This window comes from Cygnus olor, chromosome 20 (genome assembly GCF_009769625.2).
Source record: "Cygnus olor isolate bCygOlo1 chromosome 20, bCygOlo1.pri.v2, whole genome shotgun sequence".
NCBI classification, from domain to species: domain Eukaryota; kingdom Metazoa; phylum Chordata; class Aves; order Anseriformes; family Anatidae; genus Cygnus; species Cygnus olor.
Genome location: NC_049188.1, coordinates 2,369,838 through 2,396,964, shown reverse-complemented (window position 1 = coordinate 2,396,964; position 27,127 = coordinate 2,369,838). Strand labels below are relative to the sequence as shown.

The window sequence follows — 27,127 nt, the reverse complement described above, 5'->3', positions numbered from 1 at the left end:
TGCATTGCTGTCTGGGCTCTTAGCTGAGATTTTGCAGGGATTCCCCGGCTTGGAACACAGCCCCCAGACCAGGGAGCGCAGGAGGAAGCTGCTGTGCCCATGGCCAGAGGAGGTCTTTGCTGGGGGACCGGGGCTGTGGTGGGGCTGCGCAGCAAGGAGGGGCAGCAACATTGTGAGAACACCAGCCACGCCAGTGGGACATCAGGTGTTTCCATGCCTAGCTTGTTTGCAGCCAGCTCAGGTAGCATCTCCTTGTTTTTTTGCTGTTTTATTTATTCATACTGTTATTTCTTTTAGATGTCTCTGTTCAAGCCTGATTGCAGTGGCCTGTTCAGACAGCAGAACAGTTTAAGGTTGTCTTTGGCAGAGCCTGAAGGCTGTCTCCTGCTATAGGTGGCCTGATCTGTCCTCTCCTGGCACAAAAGATGAATATTCTTGGAATTTTGGTACGAAGGAGCAGAAAGGAAACAAGAAGTGTTGGGAGATGGGTGTGGGATGAGACCATTCCTGACACATCCAGTAGTTCTTTTCCTCTGCAGCGTGGTTGATCTGATTGCTGGAAGTTCTGTAACTTTGTCCTAACACATGCAAGATGTGACCAATGCAAATGCTTGTGCAGATCAGAAAGCAGAAAGCTAACAGACCCTGTCAACAGAACAGGGACTATTTAATATTTTTAAAGTATATTTATAATTGCACCCAAATCAGTGTGTGCACAGCCGCCGAGACAACGGCCTGCGGAAGGGCACGCAGTCTGTCGACAGATGCAGTCTATGCGCTTGTCTTCACGTGCTGGTGGGGCAGTCCCTTGCCTCGGTTAGCCAGGCCTCCTCCTGGGCTTTAGAGCTGGTTTAAAAACGTTCAGCATGGAACCGTGGGAATCCCACAGGGCTGGGTGTAGGGGAGGAACAGAAACAGCCGCATGTTTACCAACCCGTGCCTTTTTGTTTGGAGAAACAAGTTCAGGTTCTTGACCCACGTGAGGAATTGCTCGTGTTAGTTCCCTGTGTTCTCACCGACTATTGAAAGTGGCGTTCTGCTCACAGCAGCACGTTTTTAATGGGGACTAGCTTTTACTCTTGTATTTTTGGAAATTACTGGAATCAGCTGTCCTCCTGGGGAAGCTGTTGCATCCTACTGAAATAGAACATCGTGCCTTCAGGGGTGCGTGGTATTTCATAATACATCCCTATATTGTGTATTAAATGATAAAGTACTGTAATAAAATATGCCCGGAGAGTTCTTATCTATTTTATGCCCTGTAACATTTTTCTATTTGCATGAAGCATTAAGGTCTACTAAGAAAAAGAATGGGGCAGATCAGACAGCGGGAGGATGGGCTTGTGGGGATGAGATTTTTCTACTGGGAGGAGCACAGCTGAGAAGGAGGCTGTTGAAAGATGAATCTTGTACAAAGTCAGCATTTCAGGCGCCTGTCTTTTACTTTCAGGGGACAATGGTTGTGTGAACCTTGCACGGTCCTATTCATAGGTTAAGAGCTGTAAGAGACTTGTGCTTCTAGAGGCCCAAGTTCAGGTATGGTCATTTCATAAGTGAAAACCAGTCAATGCTGTGGACAGGGTCACTGGTGAGTAATGGCCGTGTCGCAACGAGACCCTGCTCTTCCCTTTAACTGGGGACCTCTGGTCAGGAGGGGTCCAGGAGTGCATTCAAGAGCTGGAACAGATTTTGCAAGGTGCAGATGTGAAGCTTATGAGAGCTCAATTTAGAAGCAATTGTGCTGCCTGTGACTTGAAGTTTCTAGTCGTCATGACTGATTTTCCTGAAAGCTGAAGTGTATTCAGTTAAAATGACAAGATTTCAGGTCTTTGGCACTTGTAAAAGATGCTCCTGCTTCTCTCTTTCATCTACTTTTCTCCTAGCTTTTTTTCCCACTTTTCAACTCATTCCCATAGTTTCATCTTCACTTTCATAGCTTCATCTTGAGGGCATGTAAAGCTGAATGTTGTTGTTACTGTAATGACTCTCTTTAGCTGATTATTACTTTTCTTTCTAGTTCTGAGGTTTGCATCCTGAACGAGACACTTTGTGCCAGCAGTCACCCAGTTTTGGGATGTCCCTTGAGCCTGTTGCAGATCCCGAGTAACAAATCATTATGCCTCCTCTTTGTGCGTCAGCACCAGTGTTGTACCCCGGGGTGCCCAAGGGTCCCACAAGGATATGTGTCCCCTGCCCTGCTCCATCCCCCTGAGTGCTGCAGGCAGGCAGAGGAAGGGCATTCCCTGCCCTGATGCACATCTTCCCCACGGCCCTTTCCCCTTCCTTCCCCTGAGGACAGTCCTAGGGAAGCACCAGGGCTTCAAGAGCATTCGCAGCATACACAGAGCATCGGGAGTCATTGAGCAGAAATAGAGAGGGAAATATTACATCAGCATACACCTGCATGGATTGCTGTGTCCCCTGTCCCTAAGGGGTCCGATAACACTGGAAGAGGTACAGCAATAGGCTGGGGGGAGGGTGATCAGAAGGAGAATACCTCCAGTGGAAGGACTGGGTGAACAGAGAAGGGTTCTTCGGCGCAGGAAAGGGATGACTAAGCAGGAGTGTGATGAGCACTGATACAGGCATGAGTAAGGTAGATGGAGAGTGACTGTTCAAGCACTTCTTCATACGAGACCTGGTGCCGGCAGAGAAGTGAGGAGGCTCGGTGCAGGCAGGAGATATTTCTTCTGTGAGCAGCAGCGAGCTGTGGAGCACATCGCCATGGGGTGCGTGCGAAAAGCTGCCGTGGCTTCGGAAATCTGCGGGAAGAATTTGTGGAAGAAACCTGGATTAAGGCTGCTAAAGAGCATGGCTTGGGGAATCCTGAGTGGCAACTTCTGCAGGTGTCTGACTCCTCTGGGTAGCCTCGTTATGTGCTGAGCTTGCTTTGGCCTTCTGTAGCCTTTCAGCACGGGCTCGTGGTGGAGTGCTTGCCTTTCTAGGGAGAAGGTGGGTGACAGCATCAGGCAGGCTGGCCTTGAGCCCTCCTGCTCTACCCGAGCCACACCACCAAGGAGGGAAGAACGGCGGTCTGGGGAGAAGCTGCGTTGGACTGAATTCTGTATAGTTTTGTCATTGTCTGGTTGAAAGCTTCTTTAGGACGTGGGGAATTTCAGAGAGTCTGTCCCTAGTTCTCTGCAAGCAAGCAGTGGTGTTCTTTGCCTCCCCCACCCCGAATTGTCATGTTACTGAAATGGAAGGCTTTCTCCTGGTGTGGCTGAAAACAGGGAGCCCTCTGGCAATTATCCATCTTTTTCAGATTTTCTTGTTCTTCCAACTCATTTAAATTTTTTTCTGTAGCCTTCGTGCCTCTCCGCAGCCTGATTCCCCTTTTTACACTGGTCTAAATTGCAGAAACCTTATTAAAATCCAAGTATTTAAATGAGGCTAGGTGCAAGGAGAACTGAGAGCCTTCACTGGAAGAAGCATACGTTGTTGTTTCATTGCTCTGGGGCCCTGGAGGAGCACGGTTCATCTAGCAGTGGGCTCAATAAAGATGCAAATTTTATACCTTCATCTGCTGTTAACATCAAAAAAGATACGGGGTTTGTAGGAGGACAGTGACTTGGTTATAGCATGAGCCCGTTGGTTTTTGTTCCTATTACCCTGGTCCTTGCAGGCATAGCTGTGAGTGACCCCTTGTTTGTCTGCTGGGTGTTGGAGATGTAGGGCTGTCACTGACCCTTACAGGATGAGAAGTGGCTTTGGCACTGACGTAACTCATAAACAGCCTGGTATGGGCTTTTTTATTTCCCTGGAAAGAAAGGACCCTTCTTCCTCTTTCTCTAATGAAAAAGAATGGAGGAAAAAAAAGACAAAAACCAATATATTATGAACTGCCTTCTACCTGCAGTTTCCCAATTACCTAATTATGACACAAATTTACACGCACACATGGGCTTTTTTTAAAGCAGACTGTTGCTATTCCCTTTCTGTACAAGGTTTTTAGTCACTGTACATCTTGTGTCTTTAAATAATGTATTAGGAACATTTTCGAGTCTGTAAGTGCTTTTTTAATGAGAGTGTGAAGATTTTAATGGGACTAGATTGCTTTTCATGACATTTCAGAGTGACTTAATTGTAACAATGTTGAGAGGCTGTATTTTAAAGTTTGCTAAGTATGTCTGGTGTGGATTGTAGTCAAATGCTTTAAAGACAGAATGGCTGATGAGATCAGATATAGCTTCCCTTTTTTTAGTGTCAGCTTTGTTAAAGAGCAGAGTTTGCAAAGTTGATGCAGAAGTCTGAGCTCGGAAGAAAAAAGGTTTTTAAGGTCTAAACGAGTGGTGGATCAGCCGTTCTGTTTACTCCTGTTCTCGGTAATTTTCAAGGATTGTTTCCTGGAGTGCTGTGCTTGTGCTTGGTGCTCCTGCAGTCATTGATAGAGCTGTGTAGTGTTTGTAAGGTTTTTTTTTTTTAAAGCAGCAGCTGGGTTTGATACAGAATTCAGCCACAGGTTAATTTTGGCAAGTCTGTGTAAGTGTTACGGACTGCTTCAGGCTGGCTTCTAATTTGTGGCCAAAGGGCAGGTGGAGGAATTTGCATTAGTCTCCACCGAAAGGTGGGCTCTGTGCTGATTTGCTCCCCATCGCCTCAAAGCCAGTGCAGTTCCCTGGAATAAGGAAAGAAGAAAGCCCAAAGCAATCAGTGCATAACCTATATACACATATATATAGTGTGTGTATGTATTGCTGTTAGTATACAAACACTAAGGAAAAAAGAGTATCAGACTGTTGCAATGTGAAAGAGCACGTACCCATTTACATTTCTTTGGTCTTTTCTGCCTGAAGACTTAACGGTATTGGCGGAGCATAAATGAAACAACCGAGAGCCCTGTGGTGAGGCAGGTCACCCTGGCACCCTGGGTGCGAGGTGACTCGCTCCAGGTCACCTGCGGCACAGCCCCATGGGGCTCCTTGGGGTCAGGCAGCAACAGAACTTGTGCTGGGGAAAAACAAAACTAATCTGAGTTAGCACCAAAGCAACTTCTTGAGCGCAGGTTTAATTCTCATCTAAAAGAAAAAGCAGTATTCAAGCATTTTGAGGGAATTTGGGAGTTAAACCTGGTGTTTCCCATGAATGCAGCAGGGAGAAGAGTTGGAATGATTCAGTCAATTTGCATGTGGGGTTGTTAGTATGTGCCAGTGGTAATTTCATTCAACTTGCCCGGTGCTTGTTGCTGTCTCATGTGCCTTGGCGTGGGATTGGGGAACACCTGGTATTTGGCAATATGCACCAGGCCAGAGATTTATGATCATTGTGCCTGAATATAAAGCCCTGGAAATCGATGAAGCTCCCCTGCATTGCCGAGCTGAGCATCTGGCTTCTTGCATCCATCTTGACTCTGCTTTGGTAGCTGCTGAAGGGCTGGTTCTGTAACCTCCCCTAGCCGATCGCAACCACAAATTGCTGTCCGTGAGCCAGCCCCTAAAACAGAAATATACCAAGTGCTTTGCTCGTGGCTGATTTCACACAAGCCCGATGGGATGAGCGATAGCGTTTGTTCTGCAGCGCAGGCAAGCCAAGAGGGCCGGGCTGCTGGCAGCGGGACTTCTGTAGCGGCAGGATCGAAGGCTTGGAGGAACGCCGGGTCTCTGAGCTGTCACTGACATATATGGGGCTTTTTAGCCTCGATTCTGATAAAAGATTTATTTACAATGGAAAATAACAGGGGAAAAATCTTCATTTAAGAACAGAGTTAGTTGTGTGAGAAGATGCTCTGGGAGTCCTCACAGCTGGGTAAGGCAGGATTGGCTGCGATGGTTTCCTGGTGTGCCCATACCTCCCAAACCCTGGTCTGTTGGGAGGGCTGAATTGCAGGGTTAGGCAAATCCTGCCCAGAGGCTGTGACAGGCTTTCATCATTACTCCTTTCCTCTGAATATTGCTGAGGAAGAGATGCCTAATCTCGTCCTTGAAAGTAAACGTAAAGGTGGACTAAGGAGATTTGCAGCGTTGCTGAGCCAGCCCAGTTCCAATTAAAGTCCATCGGTGCTAGAGCTGCTCCTTGTGTGCTTAAAATGACGTGGGTGGACGTCTAGCGGCCAAGGTTACCTGTAAGCAGATTTACCTTGAGGTGTGGTCAGGAGTGCTTCAACACCACCTCTTGATTCCTGAAGGATTCCTGAAGATCTGTTTCATGGGGCGTTGTGGGGACACAGGTGGCAGCTCAGCAGGGTGCTCCAGATGTTGCTTTAGCCACTCTTGCAGGTGATCTCTGTGCATGGTGGGAGCTGTGCGTGGGCAGTTGATGGTTGGTGGGTGCACGTAGGTCTTTGGGGAGATGTTAGACGCTTTCTCTTCTCCTCTGTTAGCCAAGGATGCTCGCCAGCCCATGAGAAGACTTTGCTTTCATCTCCATCATGTCAAGAATGACTGTTGTCTCTGACAACTGGTGAAGAAAGGGAACATTTTTGTTAGCAGCTAAAAGCCCCGGAGCAGATGGCAGCTTTTGCTAACGCTAGTCCCTCATAGGGGTCTTGCCCACTTCCAGAGGGTACGCACTCATCGGTGTGATTTACAGCATCATTTTTGCTTACCAAATGAGCTGTCTGTGGGGTGGCTGCCTCCAGCTCCCTGCCCAGCCACGCTCTCCCATTACATGCTGGCCTGCGGCTGCCTCCAGTTCCATGTGTTTGTGCTGGAAGAGCACTGGGATAAGAATGGTTTTCTTTCTTTTTGATCCTTAGCACCACTGATCTGCACGGCACCTGGCCCCTGGGGCCACCCAACAGTCCTCCTAAGAAAGAAGGGCAAATCATGATATTGTAAAATGGTTTATAAGGTGAAATGTAGGGAAGTGGGGACACTGGGCATCCTGTCAGCAGCACTTAGGGGAATGCTCCGTCCCATGCAGGATTAGACTATAACCAGCTGTAAACCCAAGCTCTAATAATTAGTGGCTCTTATAATTGCAGATTAGCCTCAAATGCATCTACCTGTTTGTACAGGATGGAAGTGGGGTAAAAGTTGTCTATTGAGATGTAATATGGAAATGACAAACATCCACTGACAAAATGAACCTTGGAGGTCTTGATTAGATTAAATCAAATGGTTACAGCATGCGGGGCGTTTCGTGTGTATAGGGCATCCTAATGGCCCTGAAAGCTTCTCAAATCCTATTAGATAGGTTAATCTTGTTGGAGAATACATTCCAGGTCTACATAAACTGCATTGCTATAATACTTTCTGTGGTTGCCTAATCCTTTAAGGTGAACTGACATAGACTAGCTCTGTGGACTGCATCACAATGTGGTGCTCCAGGAGAGTTCAGTAAGAGTGCAATTACAAGAAAACGAGAATAAAGGAATCTCCCCCTCAGAAACCCCAGTTTCAAGCTTTCCTCTTTCCAGATGAAATAGACATGGTGTTGATGAAAAACAGTTCCTTATCCTTACACTGAAGACAGAGCTGAGCCTTCGTGTCCTACTCTATGAAGGATGCCCGTTGAGGTATTGTGGTCCTTGAACTATCGCAGCCCCGAGCATGGGAGTTGTGGGTTGCAGAAGACTAAACCTGCTGAGTTTGCTGTGCTGAGACGTGAGGTGTGACATCCAGCATCCCTGAGCAGGCACAGAGGACTTGGGAAGGACTGGTTCTGCTGGGACAAGTGCTGCTGGTGGGGCAGCCCCATGCCTCCTTCTGCGCTGGTGGGGCATGGGGCTGCTCCCCAGGTTCTGCCCCTGCAGTGTGCTTGTACCTGACCTACGCTATGGAGAGTGACTCTCAAGTTGACAGAGTGAAGTGGAGCTGCAAACCAGGGATGATAGCTTCATTGTGAATGAATAAAAATCAGAAGTGTTTTTCCCTTACCATGCTGTGTTTTATTTGTGCCGCTTGGGGAGAATTGCTTCGTTTCATTCCATGGATGCTCCGTGTCCCCTTGCCCAATGACTCCCTCCTGAGCGGTGGAGGAGCCGTCGGGATGTGACCGACCAACCGCTGGGGGGCTGCAGCTTGGGGAAGGGCTGTGTTACCTCCCCGATGGAGGCCTGGGGTGGGTCTGCAGCAGTGCTCCCCAGGTTGGCTGCCCTGGGTTTGGTGCCCAGCAAGCCCTGGGGTGGGGTGGCTGCTCACTGGCCCTTTGTGGGAAGTGTGTGCACCTTGGGACACAGGGATGGAGCTGAGCCCTCCGTGAACCTGCAGCTCAGCTGCTGGATGCATTCAGCCGCCATCTGTTTGAAGCCACTTGAGAGAGCACGGTGCCCTAATTCATCTCTCCGTGCCCAGCCAGAGGCAGGGGTTGGTTATTTCACTGGGTGCTGCAGCAGGAAGGGGCCCTGTGCTTGCAGTGAAGCTGTTGGCATCCAATTTGCTTCGTCGTCTTCCTGCTCTTGCTCCTGGCTGTTTGACAGCTATCTGCTGGTGTGACAGGCATGGTGGCAATGTCCCAGCCTCTGTTCCTTTGTGGCTGGCCTCGCGGAGCAGCAGCACTGCACATGGGTCTGCTTTGCTCCAAAATAATGCAGTGCTCCTTATTTGCATGCACCCATGGGGCTTTTGAGTGAATGACTTGGCCCCATGGCAGTATTAGGTTTCGAAGGGCATGAACCGGTTACCTTTGCAGCCTTTCCAGCCCCTCCATGAGGAGCCCAGGTGAGGGGGAGAGTCCTTTTAGCTGCTGGGCTGCACCTGATGGCAGGAGATGTGGTGCATGCTCTGCGCTCACAGACCTGGCTCCACATGCAAGCAGCCGTGCACTAAATGTACACATGCGTACCTTGAGTGCGTGTACAACCTGGCTGCCTGCAGTTAAATAACAATTAGATTTGCTTGTTGACCATTTGGCACTTAGCAGTCTCATAATTAGTAACTGCAAACCAGTAGAGACAATGAAGCAAATCCCTAATTTTTATAATACTGCCCTGCTTTATGACTATATGCAAAATCGTAACTGCCTGCTTGTACAACAAAGCAAACACTTAAGTATTTTGACAGATGTTTTATATAAAAAAGAGTTGAGCTTGTGTATTAGTTTGCTGTTCTTGCATTGTCTATTTTTTATTATTATTAAATTGAATACACCAATGGCAGGTGTTACCTGCTTTTAATCAATTTGCTGCTATGCTTCCATGTGGTGTTGGGAGGCAGAGGTGCAGGTCCCATAAGGTCCCATAGCGGGGAATGCGGTGCCCTCTGGATTTGCTTTAAAGAAGAACGTTTCGGGTCAATATCTTCAGGGGCAGGAGAAGAAATCCCTGTTCTTGTAAAAACAAAAGAAATTCCGGTATGAGTTACCTGGAGACCATGCATGGGAAATGCAACAGTCCTGCCTTCTCTGCTGCCTCCGTGCATGAAAACGCCAGCAGTGAATCCTAGCGCCCTGCGATAGCGGTCTGGTTGTTCGCCTTGTGCTGGGAGCGGGGCCACTGTCTTCAGGGGCTCTTCTGGAATCTGTCCCCGTTCTCTGCGTGCTCACTGTCATGGGGCAGCAGGGTTGGCCCCAGGTGTGGTCCCTGCAGGAGACGTCTGGCTCCCTCCTAGCTCACGAGGGTCTGGATGCAGGACCGCAAGTAGATGCTCCCGCATTCGGGAGCGTTGTGTAGCACATGGAATAGGTGTGTGAATCCCCCCGGTCTCTCCTGGCGCTGGGATGAGAAACAGGCACCTCTGGGGCAGGGCTTGTCCCATTTCAGAAGGGTTTGGCTGTTTGAGTCTGGAGCCTCTGTTAATTCCAGTTCCTTGTAAACAAAGCTAAATGAAAACAAAAAAAGCAGATTTCTACTTTAATTAATATTGGAGCAGGTTCTCTCTCACACATTTGTCATTTCTTCCCTCACCACTCCCTTGAAATAATTTACTTTCTCTGCTTAAAAGATTCCTAGATTGTTATTGCTCTCACAGTGGTGTGCGCTGCGCTTGCTAAATGAAATTTATAATGCTGGAATTAATTTAGTAGGTTTCTTCCATTTTCTCTCCACGTACTCTTAAAAAAAAAAAAAAGAGAAGTTCTTTAAATTAACCTAATGTAACTGGATTTGTTTTCACTTTATTAGCTTTGGAGGGGGCTCTCTTGGGGACCTCAGTGTCATTATATTATCTGAGGAGCAGATCCGCTTCAGTCTGATGGGAATTTTTAACAAGAGCAATGTTTTCCCATTTCACAGTGAGCAAATACTTTACTGAAGTCTAGGGGGCTTGTGCTCCACTGCATTACCAGTAAACATGCAGCGCAGGTGGCAGCGTGGGGGAGAGGAGAAAACACAAATCGCTGCTGTGATTTCCTGCAGGGCTGCAGAAGTGCTCGCGCTCAACGTGTTTGTCAGTGATTTTGCCTGTCCAGAAGGTCGTAACCCTCGGCCAGCTCCGAAGCAGTCCTGGCTTTGATGTTTAAAGAAGTGTGTCCGACTGTGGGGACTCTGGTCGCTTCAGCCAGGGGACAAGAATCTCCGTCCCCTGCAGCCAGTGCCATGGTGGGAAGGCGGCAGGGACGGATGCACGGTTGTCATCCCGGGACCCACACTTCATTAAACTCGGCGTACAGCAAGGGAGAGGGGCAGATGTCGAAGAGACCTTTCCTTTACGGACAGGGTCTGCTCACTACCCGTGCCGCGCCAGGAAAAAAATCCAAGTGTGAGCCTTGTCACAAGACTGATTTTCAACTATTTGATTGTCCAGAACCATTTTGGTGTGGATAAATATTTCTGACCCTGGTCAGCACATTATTGCTTTGACCTTTCACCCCTGGAAAACCTCAGTTTGAATCCTCTGAGCCTGGATGGCTTGAAAACTATTATCAGTGACAAGTAGAAGACTGCAGAGAAATAAACAACAGAGACCTATGAGCTTGCCCTTGTAAACCACGGTCAGGCATCACCCGAAAAGCGCCCGGAATACAGACAGATCAATGCTCCGCACAGTACTCTGCAGGCACACTCGCTCACAAAGGGCTTTCACAAGCTATAACGCATGTTTTGATAATGTCTTAGCACTGCGTTTTTTAATGCACTTCCTTTGTTTGTTAAGGTGCCTTTCAAGCCAAGTCAGTGCTGGCCTTCCATAAATGTTCTCTGGTGCTTCCATCATAAACTCTGAAAATGGTGTGCGCAGGAACGATTCTGTTGATAGTGTATTTTTGTTTATTATTCACCTCCTGTTTGTGTTCTCCAAGGAAGTTTCCATGCACTCTGCTGGATTCCTTTCTTAAAAGCTCAGAGTTTCAGTTTCCCCCCAACTTTTACCCTTGTGCAGGAGCAAGCTGTCAGGAGCCGTGGTATTTTTGGTCATTGCTGTGCAAGTCCTGCATGTCCAGGTAGGACTTCCAAGAGCAGAAAAAGCAAGAAACTGCTTTTCTTTTGTCGTTGTTGTTTAAAAAGAATTTGTAAGTGTTTGAAGTAGTTTTTGTTAAGCAATGTTGGCATCAAAGTGGAGGCCTCCATGGCTCCACACACTGGGGTTGCTGGAAGTTGAATAAGCTCCTGGTTGTCACCAGTCAGCTCTTTTGGACCAAGGTGAGCCGTGAGCCCTTCGGTGTGGGATCTCCTGTGTCCCCGAATTAGTGCCACTGGGGGCAACGGTGCTGGGTCGGGAGCATTATGGTTTGCATGAACACCCAGAACTAATCTGCTTCCATGATTCGGTGGGTGCAGTTGGGGAGAAAGCTAATCCAGAGGGAAGCATTTTGTTTTCTCTTAAACCTTTTTCCCCCCGTGGATATGGGATCACGTTGTCCTGAATGACCCCACTTTCCTCTTACACTGCAGTGGTATGAACTGCTGCAAAAAAGGTGTCCATGGTGATGCTGTGTTTCCCTCAGGGTGTTTCTAATCCCGTTGTCACGAAGGTCCTCGCAAAACGTCATGCTTGCTTTGCCAGCGTCTCACTGCTGCATAAAGAAATCCATGGAGAGGTGTAAAATTAAATTTAAGCTTACAGATTTCATCTCTAAGAGGCATTTTTACTGTTGTGGTGGTACACTGCTTTTCTAATTGTTGGGGTTAAAATCCCAGCTGTATGTTTTTTCATATTTTGACCATATCAGCTCTTTTTTTCCTCCTTTTTTCATCATTTGTAAAATATCCGGGATTGCTGTAATCCCTTTCTGGTGAAGGGGGCTGTGTAATAGGAGCAGTTGGGAGGCTTGCAGCCCAGCTGGGACCCCGCTGTAAGGAGTAGATGAAGCTGGGCTGCCTCCTTCCTCCATAGGCTCCTCATGCAAGGCACCTCCGAAGGTCTCGAGCCAAGGTATAATAAAGGCAGCATGTGGTGTCAGGAGGGGAATTTAGACCAGGAAATCTGATCCCCTGGTTTCTCTGCACTGCTCTGTAAAATGAACAGCCCTTCCCGGCCTCACTTGTACATTCTGGGGAAGGATGCATTAAAGATTTAGGTGCTTCAAGAGTCTGATAATAGGTAAAATACCCAGAATCAGAAATCTGCTCTGAACGTTGGCCTGACTGAAGTCTGACTGATAGATCCTAGGAACCAGAAGGAGAGTTTTGCTCTTTCTTTTAGGCAGACTCCTTTTGCTCCTGTGCTAATGCTGGGCTGTATTAGTGTGGGCACGTGGGCTGGCCAGAGTCCAGAGGCAGGAGACAAAAAGAGCCTGGTGCAAGACTTAGTTCAGAGATGGCATTTCCGTCTCCTTTTCCAGCATATTTCAAGATCCTGGTGTGGAGCACTGGTGTGGAGTCAGGCTGAGCAAGCCGATGTTTTCTTCTCTCCATCTTTCTTTCCCTCAGTTTGACTCTTTTACCTGCTTTGCTTATATTCCTGGTGTGTTTTCCAAGAGCTGCCATATGTCATGTTCGTAAGAGTCACGGGACTGCTTCATTCCTGGCCGTGATACATGACATTGGTATAGGTTTTCTGTTTATTTAAAAACCTGCTGCAGCAACATACATTTTTTTCCCCCTGCGTCCCTTTCCGAACTAAAAGCACTAGGCTATTCATTATTTTCTATAAATAAGCAGTCATTTTGCTCTTGCTAATCCATCTTAAAAAGTATGATCACCCACAGGTGGAGTGCTTTTTTATTACTGTTATTTGATTCCTTCTTATAGATCATTTGCTAGGAGCGGAGTCTCCATCGCGTGGTCTGGCTGCTGGGGGGGATGTAGGCAGCTCCTTGGCTCACGGGTGCTCTTGGTGCAGGCAGCACCAACACTTCTGGGGCCTGGGAACAGGTCTCCACGTTGATGTCCTATAAAATGGGCACATTGCTCGGCCTCCCATGGCAGCACAATCCGTCGTCTTGCCCTACCCATCAGGTTGCTCCATCAGCAGTCAGATCCCCCAGTCCAGGTTTCTTAAGAACATGTTGTAGCAGCAGTTGCACAAGACGGGGAGGAAACAATAGCGTGGAAGCTACGCTTAAATGCTTGCCTAGACCAGCTTATAGCAGGCATTGCTTGCCTGGTGTTGGGCTAGAGTTGGGAGGGCTTGATTCTGTGCCATCGATCTTAATGTCTTCAAGACAAATCCATCATTTACACTGGAGTAAATTAGCAGTATTTCTGCTTCTGCCCATGGAATTGCATCAGGCACAAGTGAGATAAAGATCGACACTCTTGCTACGGCATGACTCTAAATGTGAAACCAGAGGGTGAATTTTCTGAAATGCTTGTTCCTCGCTAAATTTTGCGCCTGGTGAATTATGCCCTTAATTTCAAAGAAGAGCAAAATCAAATCACTGACATGAAAATCTTACCTGCATCTCTAAAGTAACATATGTACGGATGTATACACACAAGCTATTGTTTTAAAAATAATAAACCAATAAAGGGCAGTTATTTATGCTGGAGGTAACCTTCATTTTGCAGTGTCTGGGCTTTGGTTGCCTCACACTGTAAAAGGTCCCCGAGTCATGATATCTCTCTGCTCAGAGGCTGCAGTAGGGCTCCGCGAGTCTGCTCGTGTCGGGCTGCTGGGGCAAGACTTTGGCTATGGGCAGTGTTGGGAGAGACTCGAAGTCCAGAGGAGGGTGCAAAATATGTTTAAAGCTACTGGTTGGGAAGCTTTGAGAGTTGAACAGGGAGGTTGAAGACAATATTTGAGAAGGGTAGTGCCATGTGGAGGGCACAAGGATATTAAGGCAAAGAGGATCCAAAGTGCTGTCAAGGCGAGGGAGCGGCTTTCTGGGGCAAGACAGACCTATGGAGATGCTCTCAGGAGCTGCAAGCTGATTTCAGACTGGAAGTGTTCTTGTTTGAATCCTGCAGAGGTAAAAGGGGAATGCATTTATGCGATTGTTTTAAATTAGTTTACTTTTCTTTAGGTTTGGGAGCCCTGAGGATGTTGTTTTGCTGGGGGACGGCATTATCATGTGCGTGTGCATTGAGCATATGTGAGAGAGGAATTGAATTGCTTGGAGAGAGCTGGGGGAGCTCTAGGTACCGGTGAAGAGATGGGAAAAGACAGGCGTTTCGGGGCTGTTTGAGCTAATTCTATGTGAAAGAGTAAAATGCTTGGAGTTCGGCTGGGAGAGAGGACGTGGCACTTGAGGCACTGAGGTGGTGTCTCTGCATGGTGAAGAGCAGTCTATAAAAGCAAGCGCAGAACCAGTGTGCTTTTGGTTGGGAAGGTAGTTACTAGGTCTTTTAAGCTTGTTTTTAAGATCCCACTAAGGAAGGCAAGACCTATGGTGGAGCCAAACCCAAGAAGAAATAACCTCGCCAACATAGCACTTGGCCATTGCAACACTTCCATTGTTTTCTTCAACAACAAACCCCAAAGGTCAGATTGCAAAATTTGTTTCCCATCTCCTCCTCCACCCTTGCACCATTCCTGCCTCCTCTAAGAGCACGCCTGTCTGCAGAGGTGCAGCTTTTCCTCCCCTCGCTGGGTACGGAGCCGGGCGAACCGTGCTGCCACGCGCCTGGCCCCAGGCAGTGGGTGCAGGGGGCGTGAGGTGGGTTCCACGTAGCTGCAGCAAGGCGCGTGTACACCCTTGTCACTGGCAGACGTGGCCTATCCTCTCCAGCAGGTGTTTTCTTTTCCCATTGAAGTCGGTAATCCCTGTAGCTGAGTGCTTGCCATAATCTGTTCAGGGACCCTCCAACAGAGGGAGACAGCCACAATCATTAAATATTACGTGCCAGGCACAATAGACTGGAAAATGGCAGAGGTAGTGTAAACACATGCAAGTGGTTCTGCTTAAGAAACCCATCTGCTAGCACGTTCCGATGGGTACATTTGCATGCCTCACAAGTGCTCTTTTGGAGATGGGTTTCCCTCAGGGGCTTTTTAGTAGTGTGGGTGGGATGCGGGTACCGCTGGGAAGGAGCCCCCGGTGTTTGAGTAGCCTCGGTGGTAGGACTGGCACCTCGCAGCTTCGGGTTGCAGATTCTCTGAAGCCGCTGAAGTCATGCACACTGGAGCAATAGCACGTTGGGACTGCTGGCATTATTGCTGAAGTAAGATGCTGCTGCCAAAAAAACCCACACCAAACAAACAAGATGGAGGATGCACATGGACTTGAGCAGGGCGGATTTGCTGGGGAGCATCGTCATTTTTGTGTTTGTTTTTCCAGGCTAGTAATGTTCTCCCGCATTTGTCGCAGCTCTCCCTGTAGCTCTGATCTTTTCGTCTGTATTTAAAGATCTTTCTATTCTCTATTTAGCAACAGGAGATTTTAGGCTTAAATGGCACAATAGTGTATGTAATTTATATATACAGAAAAAGATAAATTGCTGCTTCTCAAGACACAAAATGCAAGTATTGCTTTGTTGGCTGAATTAACTTTTGTGCTATGTCAGGCGTGGAAGGTATTGTTAGAGATATGATTTTAGTATATAGCAGCACTAAATATTTTATCTTGTTGGAAGTGATGTTGTTGCAGAAGGTTTAAACTTCAAAGCAAGCTTTGCTAAAATGCCTTTAAAATAAAATAAAAAAAAAGGTGGGGAGGGAGTTGTAAGAGTGACTCGATTCCTGCTGGAAAGATTTCACAGAAGGATTGTTATCCACTGAGACACAAGGCTTCTATTTGACCTCCTGCTGACTTCCCTAAACAGTGTTTGTAGGATGTTTAAAGCACTTAAAAAAAAAAAAAAGGAAAGGAAAAAAAAAAGGAAAAAGCTGCTCTGCCAGAATGTCTTAGTGCAGAAGAGCCACATCTGTATTTTTCTAAGTGACACACAGAGAAGGTATTTAGCGCTTACAAAGAGCTTGTTGGCAGGCTCTCAGTTCCAGGGACATGGAGTCAAGCTGGCCTCTCTATTTTATTTCATTTTTGGTGCTGGGTTGCGCTTTTTGCTGAGCCTTGCACAGAATTGGTGCACCAGTCAGGTGTGAGCATCAGCAAAACGGCATCCTGCTGGCTGTGCAGTGCAGGGCGAGTACAGGAGGTGTGATGCTGCTTCTGCTGCCAGATAGCTTCATCATCGGGGCTTTTTTGCTACCCTGGGCATTGTCCCTGCACCGGGGTCCCCGCTCTGCTGGCTGTTACAGTGTGAGCACAGGCTCTAGTGATGTGCGCGTGATTTGTAATCTATTCTGGGATCCCTCTAGCAGAAAAAATGCAATATCATCATCAAAAAGACTGCTGTGGGGTAAACTGGATCTCCCATGTGAGCCAGCAAGCAACGCAGAGCCCTCCTGAGCAGGGAGCCCTGCCGCGAGGTGCGGGGAAGGGGGCTCAGCTCCTCGTGGTGCGGGTCCACGTGGCGTGGGGACAGCTCAGCCATGCTGAGGAGCTGATGATAAGGGGCAGCTCCGTGCTGGCAGCTCCCGGGCACCGCAGGTACGTTGGCCTGCTAGAGGAGCTCATTCTAAGCATGAGTTTCCGAATTTTGCTCGGTAGCAGTGACCGAGTTCATTTTAAGGCACCTAGTCATCTGTCCATAGCTGTTCCCCTGTGTTTCAGCCCCTCTTTGTCTTTGCTTTGCACTCCAAAGAGTTTTTGTTTCTCTCGCGTAGCCTTTGTGAGCTGACATTTTTAATGTGTATCTGGAGATGTGGTGACAACAGAGGTTGCACCTCGCAGCATGGAGGCGCCCGGGTCTCGTTTCCTTCAGGTCATCCATCACTAAGCACTGCAGGACAGGGAAGGTTGGGCGCGGGGCGAGCGTGCAGCGCAGGCTGCCAGCCCTGTGCACCCCAGTTTCCATCCTGGGGCGAGCAGAGCGCCCTTCCTGCAGGAAGCAGTAGGAGACATCTCACTGTGACAGGAGGAATGTGACTCAAAAATTGTAGGTCAAGGTGAGCTCAAGGGCGGCTCACACACCAGTTTCTGGGTTGAGCAGATAATGGCAGTGCTTGGCGCCTGGTTTCATGCACACTTTTGCAGGTCTGAAGTGCTAAGGGAAGAGTAAGTTTTTCCCTTTCTTGTCTTGTGAGGGTAAGATGAGGGTCATGGGGTGAGAGACGGTGCTCTGCTCTTCTGCTCTCCCCCTTCTTGCATGTAGCTTTTCAGGACACAGGCACATTTCCCTTCCTGTTTATTCTGAACTGATTGAATTTGGGATGCTGATCCCCTGGGAATCAAGCTAGTTTTGAATCTCTTGTAGTCTCACTGCTGTCACTGTGCATGACATCGCAGCAGCAGCAATGGGCACTGACCTTAGCCAGGGGAGACAGAAACCATGTGAGTTTAACCCGGCACAGCAGTACCTCCTGCTGTGTCACGGTGTTTTCTGGAAAGGGATGTGTTTGCAGCTGACCCAGACCCCAGTGGTATTCTTGGAAAGATCCTCAACGACTGCGAAGGGGCAGTCGGGACCTTCTGAGATGACCCTGGAGTGCTCGTAGTGGTGTTGTTAGCCTGGGCCTCCAGAGATGCAGATACCAAGGGCAACTCTCCATGGTGATAGATGGCATCATATGTGACTCATTGTGACATGAGTTGTCTTACGAGTGTCACCCAGAGAAGAGACCATTTGTGGTTTTGGCATGTGCAAGGGAGGAACCAGGACCCTCTTTTCACGGTTTGGGCTGCAGTCGCATGAATTCAGGTGTGCGGGACATTTACAGGTACATAGCATAGTAGATTGGTTATACCTGACAGTGATATTCATGAATGCATGAATGTTATTTGAAATAACGTGGCTATGAAACTGGTAAGTGCTAAAAAGGTTAAAAAAAAAAAATTGGCATACGTTAAATATTCAAGAAAGAACTTGAGCTGTGCTTGCTTTGGCAAACAAATACATCCCCAAATGGATCAAACAAGTTGTAATGCAGAACAAATTGAAGTAGTAGAGGATTTGTCTCAGGCGCTTAAAATCATATTTTATCCTTTGCTTTTATATTACCATCTACTCGAGGAAAAAAAAGTCTTTTGAAATACTGATAGAAAAAAAAAAAGAAGCTGAGCAAGTGTTGTTCCTTCAGTGCTGCGGTGCTGCTCAGTACAGTATTGTATTTCTGTCCTATGCTTTTTTTCCAACCTTGGAACAACCAAAAAGATAGCTCTAATGTGCTGTACTGAATTGCTGTCTTTTTCCCCAAAAGGTTTGCAAAAATTATTTTAGATTAAGCAGGGTACAAAGTTCTTCTAATTTCTAGCACAGAGAATTCATATTCAATTTCTCTATCAAAGCAAAATGACAAATACAAAATGCAAGTGAAACCAGATGGACTAACTATATTAGGAGCGCCGCATGCATATTTTGTGTCACTTATTAGCATTCATTAAGTCAAACGGGGAGAAATAAGCTTTGCCTACATGTATTAAACCAATAAGGCTGGCAAGGATCCAAGCCTGCTCTTGTGGATTAATTGTTTTATAACTGCTTTAATTAAAATTGTTCAGTATATGATTAACCTAAAAGTTTTAATTTCCACAAAATTGTTGAACAAATGAGACATTAATATTTTACATTAACCGTGGAGAGAGTGCTCCGGTTCTCTGAATAGCTTGCTTACTGTAAACTTCAAGCCAGTGGCATGTGGAAAGGGTTGGATGCGAGTGGCTGGCAGTTTGGGTGAAACGTTGGCTGGTGGCAGTGAGCAGGCAGCAGGAGTGTGGGCACCTCTGCTGTGCTGGTCACCCCTTGTCAGGGTCCCCTGCAACCTCTCCTCCCTCTGCTCTCAGCCGGGATGCTGTCTGGTTGCCGTAGGTTGATAGTCACTGGCTTTTGCCCCTTTTTAATCACCTGGTTTATCCTGGAGACTGACTGGGGTTTTGAGAGGTGTTCCTGTGAAATGGGCAACAACTGTCACAAGAGAAACAGAGGTCTGGGGACAGGTGCTGTTGGCACTTCATAAAGCTGCCTTGGGCACAGGTGACGTCCTTGCAGCATTCACACCGCGGTGGCTGTTCTGCGAAGGCGGAAAGTGTCAGATCTCCGACGTGCCAAACTCCTGTGGGGACAGAGCGCTGGCAGCTGCTGCGTGTAGGCAGAAGAAAAGCTGATGGCCTGTGCTGTGCCTTGACAGGAGTTTGGGCACCTCCACCGAGGACACCTGGTTGTGACCCGAGCTTCTGTGAGCACCCCTATGCCGAGGCCTTGCGGTGCCTCTCGGGGCATCGGGACGTGCTGGGAGCTTTGGCAGGATCAGGATGCGAGGCAGTATGGCTTCGGGGCACAGATGTGTTCCTATTCTGATGGCTTACCTGTTTTACTGGAAGTATGGTGACCCTGAAATTGCAGGTGGAGGCGTCTGTTCTGTTGGGGTGACTGCAGAGCTGGGCGGCACCTCAGTGTCCTCCTGTTACAACTGCTGCAGCCCTGGGCTAGGCCCTGTTTTCTCTGATGACAAAAGGGACGGAGAGTTCGTCTGTAAGTTTTTAGGGGCCAGCTTTTGCAGTGGCCGGTGTGCTTACAGTGTGCACAGCGTGGGCGTGGGGCCTGTGGAAAACCCGTCTGCAAGGTTTCTATGTGGGGAAGATGCTCGCCTGACGTGCGAGGGCCTTCGCAGGCCCTAGTTGGTGGTAGTTGGTGTCTTCTGCAGTGGTTGATGTCTTCTGTGGAGCTGCCTTGTGAACATCAGTGAAAACTGTCTGCATTTTGATGTCCTCTGTGACCCAGGGGTAGGCCAAAAACAGAGTTAAGTAAAGCACTGGCGATGCAGGGTGCAAAACCTCAGCTTATTTTGCTGGAAATAGTACACACAGCCATGGCAAAGTCTTCTGCTGTTGGGACCTCTTAGCAGCACTTCTGTTAAAGTACAGTTGCTTCCAGTTCAACTATATTATCTGGACTCTGAATGTCCCTTAGGGTATTTTGCTTTCTGATTGTCATTGAGCCTCTTGTACTTTCCAGGCCAGGGCACACAGGGTTTCTGCCATGTCTTGTACCAGGAAGGTTTCCCAGGCTACCAACAGGAGGGTAGGGCTACCAGACCTGTGGTAAATTGAGCAGCTGGCCATGGTTCATGGGTCAGAGAGAGCAGGGGAATCCTGCTGGTACTGGTAATAGATTTATAACTGCTCCCTGTGTCTTGTATCAGGTGGAGTCAGAGCAGAATCATTGGTGTTGATTTGTATTTCAGTTGTAGGATGTTTGGATAAACTTGCAACATCAAGTGAATGAAAAATGGAGGGATTTTTGAGAAAGTCTGTGGAGGTTATCTAACTCAAACTGAGATGGGTATTGATTCCCGTAGGCTTCCTAGAAAAACATACGGAGGGTGTGCACACATGCACACACACAGACATATGTGGTATGCGCTACTCTGTGTAAATACAGCAGTTTTCCTTTCTGTCACATCTGATAAAAGACTTTGTATAGTTGAATCATGTCATACAGAATTATAAAAAGATAATGACCAGAATTTTCCACTTCAGTGCCCAGAGTTGTCTGTTGTTTCCTGTTGAGCAGTATGTGCCAGGCATCGCTGGAAATTGGTCTGTGGCTCTTGCTTGCTAAGGCCTGAAATTAGTGCCTGTGGGCCTTGGATCAAACTGTAAAAGTCAATTTAAGGGGTGAAAAATGGCTCCCTCTCTCCCTGACCCCCAGAGGGTCATGGCATGGGCTGCAGTGGAGGTCTTGTTTCTCACTTCACTGGCTGTCCCCTCCAGGAGCCACATGTGCGTGATGGGCTCGTGCTGTGTTTCCTGGGAGTGCCAACACGTGTTGCTTGGCCATACAGAGAAAAAGAGTGCTCATTCCTTCTCCCAGAGCCCATTTCTCCAGGCACGTCCATCAGGATTCCTGTGGTTACAGATTTGGATGCTAGCACTGTTAGGGTCGAAGGGATGTGCTTTGTTCTCCAGGCTAAAAGGCAATGGGAAATTTCTGATGCAAAAAAGTCACCCAGCTTGTAGAGCTGTCCCGAGGCGATTCGCTTATCTACAGGGTGCTGGGGCAGTTTTGAAGTTGTAGTATGGTAAATGCAGTAAATGTAAGCATGTCTATGACGTAGCTCTGGATAATGGAGCTCTGTATTTTCATGCTTCACCAATATTATGCCTGGCAATAGGAAAGAATGAAGTGGGGCTGGTGAAAGCCGCAGGTCTGCTTTCTGGAGGTGCACATGGGGAAGAGGTCAGGGTGGTTCGCTGCTTGAGGAGCCCCATGAAATGCAGCCGTGTTCCTACACCAGCCAACCTTCAGATCAGTGATCTGTCCGAGAGAGCTACCAGTGCAGTCTAGGATTTGTTGAATCCTCAAGATGATGAAAAGCAAATAACAAGAGTATCCGAGCATTGTCTTTTATACAGCAAGAGATGTTTAAGTGCCTCTGTGGAGATTTTCAACCTGCCTTTCAAGTATGATAAAAAGGCCCATGCTATTTTCCTGTTATGCTCTTTCCCTTCTGTTGATATGCAGCAGAAGTAGCTACAGTCTGTTGTGAGGAAGATGCAAAATGAGTGCATCTCAGGAAGTTGTTTTTTTTTTTTTTTTTTTAAAAAAGCATCTTTTCAGTTTTGAGACCACCACTTCTCATTAATGTGCAGCTTAGTCTTTGCTGATCCCATTGAAATAAAAGTGTGTCTGTATTGAGAGTTGAAATGGACTCTGGGCCGTTCTAAGGCAGGCTGCATGTCATGGTATCCTATAGGAGCTTAGAAAATCTTAAACTTGCAGGCTGTAGATGAGTATTGTCATGCAGGGGTGTTACACCAGGTGTTGCAGAAAAGTCTCACTTGGTAGCAAATACCTTATGGTGTCTCATCATGCCTGCCGAGAGCACATCGCATGCCCTTCTTTTGCATGAGGATACTGATAAATGGAGCAAGGGCAGAGCCTGGTTGAGTTGGATATTAAATGCTGCCGATATTTCTGCTTTCTGTGCCTGAGGATCTCCCCTGGCAGCAGCGTCCAGCAGAGCGAGTTCACCAGGAGGAAGCCTTGCCGCCTGCGCAGGTCTTGCCTCACTCAGGCTTGCTTGGGGACTGTGTTCCATCAGAGAGCTCCTGTTAGTTCACCGCACATTTTTGGTAGGAATTGGAAAAAGAAGCATTATTGTTCTTTGTAGTGCTAATTATTTGGACTGATATTTGCATGACTACAGTGGTGAGCCATCTAAGCAAGGGAAGTTTTGAGAGATAAGGGCCTTCCAACTTTCTTCTCTTCTCCTGAGCATGAGTTAAACATTACGTGTTCACACAGTTTCTACTCTCCTCCTGGATTCCACAGGAGTCCAGGCTGTATTGTGAGTGTGCTGATTTATTACGAATTCTTCTTTCTGATGGCTACAGTTTTTATGCTGTTTTTAATGTAATACAGCCAGCTAATTCATAAGTAGCCATTGCTTCAATATTGTTGACATTCTCTGACAACATATAATGTGTGGTTAATCCTGTTTCCTGCAATCAATATGGTAATAGTAATTAAGTATCTGAATTATGAAATACTTATGTTGTTTATTTTTGAAATCACACAAACTTCCTGCAATTAGAAACATAAAGCTAAATTATTGAATATCACATTAGATCTTGAGTCCAAGGCATCCACACACTGAAAAGCCATTTTTCTATCAAGATAGCAGTAATTTGGCTTAAAATAGACGTGTTTTTATCTGATCTTTCATCAAATAGCTAAGTTCCCCAGTGATTTTTCAGGTCATCTTCCAACTTCCAGAATCCCGAAGTGTGATGGGCCAGCTTCCACTTGCAGAGCTGAGATCCAGGCCAGTTTGTACAACTGGTTGTTCCACCCGTGGGCACATTTTCTGTGGCAAACCAGAAGCTTCCTTCCTCTGTACCCCCAAGGCTGCATCTTCCCTTGTGGGCTGGGAGCAGCATTCTCTTCTTCAAGTGATGCTGTAGCCACAGGCACCTGGATGGCACAGCAGAGGGATGGGACCATAAATTCAGTGTGTGGAAACCAGACCTCACTCGTCTACGCACCTCTGTGCAACCAGGTGATCTTATCTCTTGAACTTCTGCTCTGCAGAGACTGGTAGCAGGAGACTGCAGTGGCCTGGGCGTCAGTCTGACTGTGCCTTTACCCCATGCCCCCTGTACTGAGAGCACAGAAGGTGCTCCCGTTAGTTAATATGATGCATCCCACAAAAAATGTGTTTGCAAACCTGGCTTGGTGTTTGATTCCCTGCAAGCGGGTTAGCAGAAGAACCAAATGTTTGGGGACTCCTGTCTGTCTTGTACTCAAGAGGGTTGTATGTCTGCTCAGAGCCCTCTTTGCAGGGGTGCAGAGTATGCTGTATTTCCACCCTGGTTGCATTTTTGGTTCTTGAGTTCTTGCTTCTCTTTATTCAGCTCAAGATCTGTTACTCAGTTCATTTTGTTCCTGACAGGTTTTCATTTCCTTTATAAATATATAGCATTTTCGTTGGCCTCTTGGCTGTGAAACGGATTTAATACATTGTTTTCTCCACACTTGCTTTTTTTTTGTTACCATCAAAGGCTATTCTTTCTTTTTCTCGTCCCTTGAATAATCACTGGAGACAGTAATGGAGTCTTTCTGCAGAGCTGCATGCTTGCAGTACATGGTAATAAATATTAAGCTCCTTATGAATTGTAGCAACTTGTGTTTTTATTTAAGTTTTAGCAATTGGAGATGGCTTTTGACTTGCAGACAGAACAATATGCACTGAATTTTCCAAAGATTTGCCAGCCGAATATGCAATATACTTGTACATACAGGCATTTACGCATGCAGCTCCTCGCTTTGCAATGCAAATGTATGATCTGCAAGTACAATCTGGGCACTTCTGTGCACAAGAAGAGTGTGGCAGGATCTGAGCACAGCTCCTGAATTCCAATCCCTCTTCTTGCACTGAATTCTGTGACCAAAGGCAGAAGTTGCTTAACATACTCCGTATCTCAGCATAATGCTCTGTAAAATGGGGGTGACAATGCCATTAACATCATGCGGTGCTGCATGGAGCTATGGAGGGAGGCTGAAACCACTTCTGCCTCTCAGTAGTACCTTTCCTTAGGGAAGAGGTGGCAGTGAGATACCAGGTAGCTCACCGTGGGACAGAGAGCTGCAGACATTGGTTCTGGACCAGCTCATTTCCAAAAGGGTGATTTGGATTGGTCTTCAAATATAAACCTTGTGCTAACAAACAGGGCACCAAAAGCCAACAGGAGAAGTCTCCATCACTTAAAATCCAGAGTGGAAACACTCCACACCGAACAAATAAACCACCCCGTGCGGGGCTTGTAGCCCGGGTGCTGCTGCACAGGGAGCCCAGGAGCCTCCCTGCAGGCAGCGGCTGCCAAGGAGACTTGTGCTGCCCAAGCCAGGAGACCTGCGGGAAGAAAATGATCAGGGGAGAAGAAGTTGAGAGATGTAAACTCGACCTTTAAGTGGTTATTGGCTTTAATATTTTGAGGTGGACTTGGTAGGAAAGGAAGGGATTTCTGTTTGCATGCACGGGATTTCTGTTTGCATGCACTATGATTTATATTTTAAAGTGAACTGCATCTCTCTTGTGCTAGAAGACAAATGTGCTCTATATCCAGCTGGTGTTATCTATTGCTTTGCAATAGATAGCTAGATAGATATTGCTTTGCAATAGATAGCTCATGCAGAAGAGATGTCTGCGTGCTCGAGCTGGGAGCTGTCTTTCCTTAAGGGATTTGTGGCATGGACCTGCGTGTCGCTGCAGTCCTGCAGTCATTAGTTCATTTCCATTCTCCTGCACCATTCTGCCTTTTTTTCATGTCACCTTCCTTGGAGTGTTCTTCTTACTATTTTCTTTGCTAGTTTAAACAGTCCGTAGCATCTGTTCTCAATTTTAGAAATGTATTAAATTCCATTCCCGGATCTGTTTGAAGCACAGGGATCAAATACACACACACCCCATGGAACAAAGCAGCCTTTTGCCATTAAAATATATTATGCCTGAATATATACTTGGGAAAAAAAAGCCAGTATCACATTTACAATGCGGACCAGAGAGTAGTTGGGTGTACACCACCCATCCCGATGGCTGGAACGATTTGCCTAGATTGAATCGGGTGTTGTGTCCTGTCGGCTGGGGAGGCGGCGAGGGGCTGTGAGCAGGCAGCTGAGTGCAGGGCATCGGGACCCCAATGCTCCCTGTGTGGCTGTGCCCGGGCTGGCGGTGTGTCCATGGGCAATTCCTTAATGTCAGGTTGGCCACCTGCAAAATGCAGTCAGTGGTGTGGCATTTCTGTGTTGTCAGAGGGGTGTGAGAGCTGAAGGAGCTCTCATTGCCTGCTGGAGTGCAGGGACTCAGTGCAGAGCTTGCAGAAATGAATCAGAATGGCTTAGTGGAGAGAAACTGCTCTGACTTTAAGCACCTGAGGATGTGGGGGAAGAGGAGGAGAAAGGGTAACGACTAAGAAGATAGACGGTGAATGCGAGAGCTTGGTTTATCTGATGGGAGGAGAGAGGTGGAAATGATTTTTGCGGTCTGTCTGCCACTCCAGCACAGATTGGATCGCTTGAAGGATCTGTACCCGGGCAGCAGGACAGCAGATGCCTGAGCAGAGCCAGAGCCCAGCTGTGCCTCGCAGGTAAATGGCTTGGGATGGTCCCTGCTGAGAGGGCAGCTGGATGGTGCTGCCAGGTACCTCCTCTGGGTCACTTATGTCCAAGGAGCCCTTGCAAATAGCAAACTGCCCTTTTAAAGCATCTTTAGGTGGCTGGCTGTTTGTCTCACTTGATCACTGCTGCGGAGCAGAAAGCAGTGTAGCAGTTTTTTACTTCCTTTGAGATGCCAGGTTGGTACCTTGCTCGTGTAGCAACCTCACCCCCTCTCCAAATGTGGGGAAGGGTACGTATGGAAGCAGAGTAAGTGGTTGCCTTATCAAAACACAGCCTGTATGAATTGCCTTTCCTTCCCTGCTTCTGTTCAGACAGGACTTCTGACACCAAGACCACCTGTGAAAGGAAGGAGAACATGAACTAATCTGGGAGGCTGTTGTGCTGTCTGAGCTGCCTTCATACTGGTGCAGTTTTAGAGGGAGCAGCTCAGTGTGTGCTAGGCTTACTGGAAGACATAGCTGAGAGAACAGAAGGTGTCTGTGATTAAAGCATTAAGGTTTGCTTGTGTTCCAATTTCAGACCCAGCATCTGGCTGAGGTTGGGACTCTGGAGCAGGAGGAACGTAGTTCTGATACGCAGATGGGTCTCAGTCTCTTCTCTTTGAAGTTTTTCTGAAGTTCCCGTGTAGCATCCCATCTCAGTACTGATTGAGCACCAGCAGATGTTTTACTTTTTACCTTTTATATACATGATGAGTTTTTTCATCTGGTGATCCCAATTAATTAAGTCTTGTAGTACTGCTTTGAGTTATATGAAAGCTGGCTGGATACCCTTGCTACTCTTGCTCCCATCTGATGTTAAACTTGCTGAAGCAGTAGGTAACAGACTCAAACCAGATTAAAGCTTTATTATTCACATAGATGTTAATCATGAGCAGGGATTCTTTGCACACTGTGAAACTCCACATTTCTTGCTGGGCTTTGAAGGGAGAGCTAGGCTAAAAATAAAGAGGATGAGTTATTACATTGTCCTTCAGGGAGTGGGTTAGCTGTATTTTTGAAGAACCGGAATGAGCACTGGAGATGTTCTCAGAAACGTCTTCTTGGTTTTCAACACTTTCTGTGTGCATTAAGATTGCATGGGGGTACCTCTTTTCCAAATGCTGATCTTGGGTCAGAAGCAGATATTACTAAATTGGTTAGAAAAAAGGAGCTGCTGCAGAAAATGAAAGTCATTTATAGTCAAGTGTGCATACGTGCTCTCTGTTTGCCTATATAGTGCCCTCGTGCATCTGATTATCTTGAAGCACACGAGTTGTACAACTGGTTTTCTTTAGGATTTTTCCTTGTGCAGAAGGCATTCTTGGAACATGCATCA

General features: G+C 47.2%; 1 protein-coding gene across 7 annotated transcripts in view; it reads left to right on the top strand.

Annotated features, from left to right (window-relative positions):
- The window catches only part of AUTS2 (activator of transcription and developmental regulator AUTS2), a 763,430-nt gene that overhangs the window by 23,186 nt on the left and 713,117 nt on the right, over positions 1-27,127 (top strand). The window contains exon 1 of one of the 7 annotated variants that reach the window (XM_040532681.1): positions 16,081-17,912. The exons of the other annotated variants lie outside the window; for them this stretch is intronic. Within the exon in view, the coding sequence (XP_040388615.1) occupies positions 17,832-17,912 (81 nt within the window). The 5' untranslated portion in view covers positions 16,081-17,831. Of the gene's footprint in view, positions 1-16,080; positions 17,913-27,127 lie in introns of those variants that run through there. 7 annotated transcript variants of the gene reach the window in all.